Genomic DNA, 5,495 nt, shown 5'->3' on the forward strand with positions numbered 1-5,495 from the left:
CGTAACAAAAGGTGCCAAACGGTTATCCTAAAATATAAAGTAAATACGTATAGGAATGTTCTAATGAGCATTGATACTCATTTTATGTTAAGTATCGGTAACGTGTTATATAAATTTATTGGTATATAAACTTATGGTGGACTTCAAAATTTAAAATAAATTTAAAATTCAGCAATGAATTTATATAACATGTCGCTGATGCTTAATATAAGATAAGTAATGCTCATTAAATCATTCATATATATATATAAGGGTGTCAATGAGCCGAGTCCACTCGTGAGCCTAAACTCCCGACTCGAGCATTTTTAAGGCAAGCCTTTTTTTTTTTTTTTTTGGTCACAAGTCAAGCCAAGCAAAAGCTCAATCAAAAAATTAATGCTCGACCCTAGCTCGCAACTCGAACCTTACCGAGCCGACTCGATTTTCTAGAAATTATTTTTTCTCCTCTTAGCTGCCTATTTGGTAGCTATTTTAACTGTCAAACAGACGGCGGGATTTTTTTTTTTTTTTTAAATTTACAGGCTAGCCAGGCTCAAGCCGACTTCCTGAAATGGGGCTCGGCCCGAGCTAAGGCTCAACCCGAGCCGCGTGTGGCCAGAGCCAACGAACGCGGTTGTCATCCCTGTACACACACACACACACAGAGGGACGGATCCAGGATTGGATCCACGACCGAGCTACAAAATTTCAAACCGGGCTACTATGTGGAAAAAAAAATTTTTACACATAAAAATCTGAATTTTTACCCCCAAAAAAATAAAAAATAGCTTTAAAAAAAAACTCTTGGACCTGGGAGAGGGGGGCTACAGCCCCCCCCCCCCCCCCCCCCCCCCCCCCCCCCCCCCCCCCCCCCCCCCATCCGTCTCTGCACACGCACACACACGAAAGAGTATTCTTAAGATTAGATTATGCATAAAAACATAATTACATACTACTATCATAATTCCCAACATTTTCGAGCATGCATTCAAAAGTTTGTTTCTATTTAATTAACATCACAATGTCCCAATACAATTTTTCCTATTATTAAGTACATTACTTTTTCTCATGCACATTTCTCAAATATTAAAATCATCATGTGTTTTGAGCATAGGTTTGCTTCAAACCATCGCTACACATATTTTAGAGAAATCAAGATAGTTCGATTTTTTGTTGAAAAGAACAAAATCAGAAACCCTCTGAAATTATCACATTGAACGTTGGACATATATGATGGAGGTAGTTGTTGAACCATATCATATTTCCAACAACAAAAGTTGCAAAAAAGGAATCCTCAATATCAATGGGAAATATTTGAACTATATGCAGAACTACAGTACTGGTAGAAAACGGCACTAATTTTGAGTTTCCATTGTTCTGTCTGTCTAGTCTCCATAGAGTGCGGTTCTTAAAACTCAAAATTATTGAATATCACGGCCAATAAAATTGCAATACTCATAAAATATTTACCTCCAAAAAGTTCAATCAGACTACAAAACAAGGTTTGAGGACATTAAGGCACATCTGAAGAGTTGCTAAAGTAGCAATTACATCCAACTGAAAACCATTTCAAGTTATTACGGGAAATAAGCTAATTCATTGTGCACCGATGATTTTACCATAGAAAACAAGGGTCATTAAATTATCACTAGTGGATGACAATACTTCTGAGGAGAACCAATGAGATGCCAAATCTGGGAAGTGATCACCTCCTCACAGGTGGCACGACCCCCCGGCCAGGGGCAGCTCCACGACCTGCAGCCTGAGCCTGCCAATTAAGAAATTTGAGTCAGGTAAATATATTGACAGTGATAAGCGATTATGGGTATTTAACAATGTTTACATTTCTTGTTCTACTGGTTATAGTAGTTATTTAGCAACAAGTTCATTTTTACAAATTGAGATCTATTGTCCAAATTTGGCTGTCCAACTTGCTGTCCACCAATAATTCATTGACATATTATTTTACAACTATTTTGAAGCACAAGTGGCAGTGAGAGGAAAGTTGGACATTTTAATTTAAAGTGATGTGTTAATAAATCATCGGGTGGACAACAAGTTGGACAGCTTATTTTGGACAGCAAATTTTAACTCCATTTCTACTTTCCGTGACTGAAACATTTGGATACCCTCAGACACAGCTGAACTCATGATTAATAAATGAAAATATGGCAGAAAATAACAGCACGAGTTTCAAAATGTGCAGGTGTGAAAAGCATGGCTTGGCCGACTCAGCTATGGAGGACCATGATGAGGCTTGTACTTGATCAAAGAAAAATTGTATAATCTGCCAGCTTGGCACAAACCATGGTGACGAGCAATGGGTACGAGCCCAGACTATTTTGGGCATGCCAATCAGCTGCCTCACAACCCGGCTTTTACCCAGTTCACAACTCCATGACAGGCTGATATAAAGAACTACCTGATACAACATAATTTACATCTCTACAACAGCCTGATACAAAGAATCGACCTGTCATATAACCACTAGGACATATGGGAAACATATAGTAAAAGATGCTCATGTTACAAGGAAAATACAGCTCTAGCACCCAACTGCCAGACCATTTTTGGACAATAGATATCAGACTGTGCCATAAGGAAGGAGAGGGGCAACGCTGGGTAACTTACTCTAGCTCGCATAGCAACAGCACGCCCCCGACCAACACCAAGTGCAGAACCCTTGCCCTTCAAAATGTGGAAGTCAAATGAATCGGCAAGGGAATTCTTAGCAAAAGAAAATAAGAACACAAACAGGCAGAATAAAATGGTACCTTGATTCTAGCTTCCAAACGCTTGAACATTGGAGCATTCTTGAGCATATCCGGTATTACCATGAATCTGGTAAAAAATCAGCATTAATAAAGATCCACACACACAAAAAAATAATAATAATAAATAATAATAATAATAATAATAAATACATAAATAAATAAAATGAATGAAAAACAAAAAAATAAAATAAAGTAAATTGATGCAAGAAAACAATTTCTAACAGCAAATTTATGTGGTACCTGACTTTGCTGCCACGAATGAAAACATGCTCTAGCTGTGAAACCTTCCCATCCTGAAAAAATTGAACAAAATTAGCAATCAGAAAGAGTTCCACTTAGAAGTTAATTTGTTTCAAGATTTTGCATCAACAATCACTTTGAAATATTTTAGTAGTTCAACTTTTAGCATACCACTCCTTTTCATTCTATCTAATATGAATAATAAGTTTTATAAATTTGAAAACAACAGCTCATTTCAATTCATGTAGACAATACTTGAAAACGACAATTAGAAATTCCAAAGGCACAAAACTAGAGTGAAAATAATAATTGAGCTAAATGCAAAAAGGACAACAAACACAAACTAAACCTAAATATACTCTTAGAAACTTCTAAGATATCAAGCAGGCTTCATTTTTAAGAATCCATTTCTAAAAAATGCATCATAATAGTGACATCTCGTTGTTTTAAAATGAAATCCTAGAGATTGTTTAAATATTAGAAAATCTTGAATTTTACATGTAAATACAACCAAGGACATGCAAGGATGAAGAAATTATAAATACTTCATCTTTTCAAAATTTAAATTGGAACTTTCAACCATGAAAAAATAATAATAATAATAATATTTATTCACCTATGCATCTTTTAAATCCCAATATTGAACTTTGTAAATAAATAAATAAAGAGGAAAATTTCTCTAGTCATTATTATACCAAAACTAATGAGAAATTTTCATTACAAAGATAAAAATGCTTCTCTTTCACTTGTAGAGATTAAAAAAGAAATAAGGAACTAAAAGAAGTCCAAACATATTCAAAGTTCAGACACATAGAATTGAGCATGAGAAAGAAATGACAGACATTATAATTTTTCATTACCATTTACTCACCACTACTTCATTATGCAATATAAGATAGACCTTGATTATAATAACCAAACAACCAAACTAAAAATAAAATCCAAATAACTTAATTTACAATGAAGCGTGGATATGAGAATAAACAGTAATGGGCATCGTCAAAAGAAGAAATAATAGTCCAACGCCACTAATCGAAAATGAAAAGAACTCCTTGAAAATTGTAAACGTGAAACAATATTAAGGACATCGAAACAGGATAATACCCTGACTTCAATTTTGCATACAAAAAAATGAAATAAATCATTCACTTACAATCTTTTACTCTAAACTCTAATATTAAGATCTATCTAGAGTTTATCAAAATATAAATATAAAAACTTGCTATAAGATCTACCAAGAATGTAATAAATACTGAAACGCACAGGAAATTAATTAAAATATGAACATAAATTCAGAAATAATTAAGCACGTTGCATTTTTTTAAAAATATATATCTATACAAGGAATACACACCTTAGCAGTGTAAGTGATGTTTTCAAGCTGGCAATTCCAGTTATCCTCGCACTCCACCATGCTGCCTCTGTAAAGCTCGCCGCTCTTCAGCTCCACCGTCACCACGTGCCCCGACGCCTCGTGCAGTAGCTTCACCGGAATCCCCAAACTCCGACTCATTGTAATTTCTCGCTAAATTTACTGATTTTTCTTCGTTTTTCTTCAGATTTTCCCCAAAATCTGAAGTAGCAATGCCCCTTCCGATAGCGTTTGAAGCGAGGGCAACTGTGTAAATGAAGATATAATGTCTAGGGTTTAGTGTGTGCCCTATGCATATGTGTCATGGGAAATTTTTGAGTTAATTGTTTCAATTTTCGCTAAACTTAGGTCTATATCTTTGATTAATTACTAAACTTTAAAATGTTGAGTTTTGACCGTTGAAATTTAAAAAATATTGAACTTCGGTCATTGAACTAAAGTCTATGTCTTTGATTGGTCACTGAAGTTTAAAATATCGAGTTTTGATCACTGAATTTAAGTCAATATCTTCGATTGCTCACTGAATTTAGATCCACGTATTAAATTGCTCACCGAAATTTAAAATGTCGAGTTTTGGCCATTAAATTTTGGAATATGTCGTACGTCACTCACTAGCATAACTGTTGAACTTTGAAAAATATCGAGTTTGCAGTAAATAATGTAAAATATTTTTCAAAGTTCAATGACTAATGTACAATATTTTTCAAAGTTCAGTGAGCGATGTACAACATTTTTCAAAGTTCAATGGCCGAAATTCAATATTTTAAACTTTAGTGAGCAATCAAAGACATAGACCTAAATTCAATGGCCAAAACTCGACATTTTTTAAAATTCAGTGGTCAAAACTCGACATTTTAAACTTCAGTAACTATTCAAAGACATGGACTTAAGTTCAGTGATCAAAACTCAACATTTTAAAGTTTAGTGGTCGATCAAAGACATGGACCTATGCTCGGTTACCATTGGAACAATTAACTCAAAATTTTTTAAACTTTAAGTTTGTTTGGCAAATATTAAGTTAAAAATAATTATCCCATTTACTTTAAAAGAGAGGATCCAATATTTACTGTTCAACTTAGGACAGCGGTTTCACACTTAACTGGTTTTGTACTGTAGCTGAACTCGTTATG

General features: G+C 34.4%; 1 protein-coding gene across 1 annotated transcript; it reads right to left on the minus strand.

Moving 5' to 3' along the window:
* Nucleotides 1-1,402: 1,402 nt before the first annotated feature.
* LOC111370124 (small nuclear ribonucleoprotein SmD3b-like) lies at nucleotides 1,403-4,640 on the minus strand. Its single transcript, XM_022991828.1, has 5 exons — nucleotides 4,348-4,640; nucleotides 2,994-3,046; nucleotides 2,754-2,820; nucleotides 2,611-2,667; nucleotides 1,403-1,747 (listed from the first exon to the last, which is right to left on the minus strand). Exons 1-5 carry the CDS (start codon nucleotides 4,504-4,506, stop codon nucleotides 1,685-1,687), a joined length of 399 nt encoding a protein of 132 aa, XP_022847596.1. The 5' UTR covers nucleotides 4,507-4,640; the 3' UTR covers nucleotides 1,403-1,684.
* Between the last annotated feature and the right edge of the window lie 855 nt (nucleotides 4,641-5,495).

The sequence above is a fragment of the Olea europaea genome, chromosome 2 (assembly GCF_002742605.1).
Source record: "Olea europaea var. sylvestris chromosome 2, O_europaea_v1, whole genome shotgun sequence".
In the NCBI taxonomy this organism is placed as follows: domain Eukaryota; kingdom Viridiplantae; phylum Streptophyta; class Magnoliopsida; order Lamiales; family Oleaceae; genus Olea; species Olea europaea.

Coding starts and splice junctions, on each gene's coding strand:
- LOC111370124 (XM_022991828.1), bottom strand. CDS start 4,506: ATGAGTCGGAGTTTGGGGATTCCGGTGAAGCTACTGCACGAGGCGTCG. Junction 2,821..2,993: donor ATTCGTGGCAGCAAAGTCAG/GTACCACATAAA, acceptor ATTTTTTACCAG/ATTCATGGTAATACCGGATA. Junction 1,748..2,610: donor CTGTTGCTATGCGAGCTAGA/GTAAGTTACCCA, acceptor CTTAATTGGCAG/GCTCAGGCTGCAGGTCGTGG.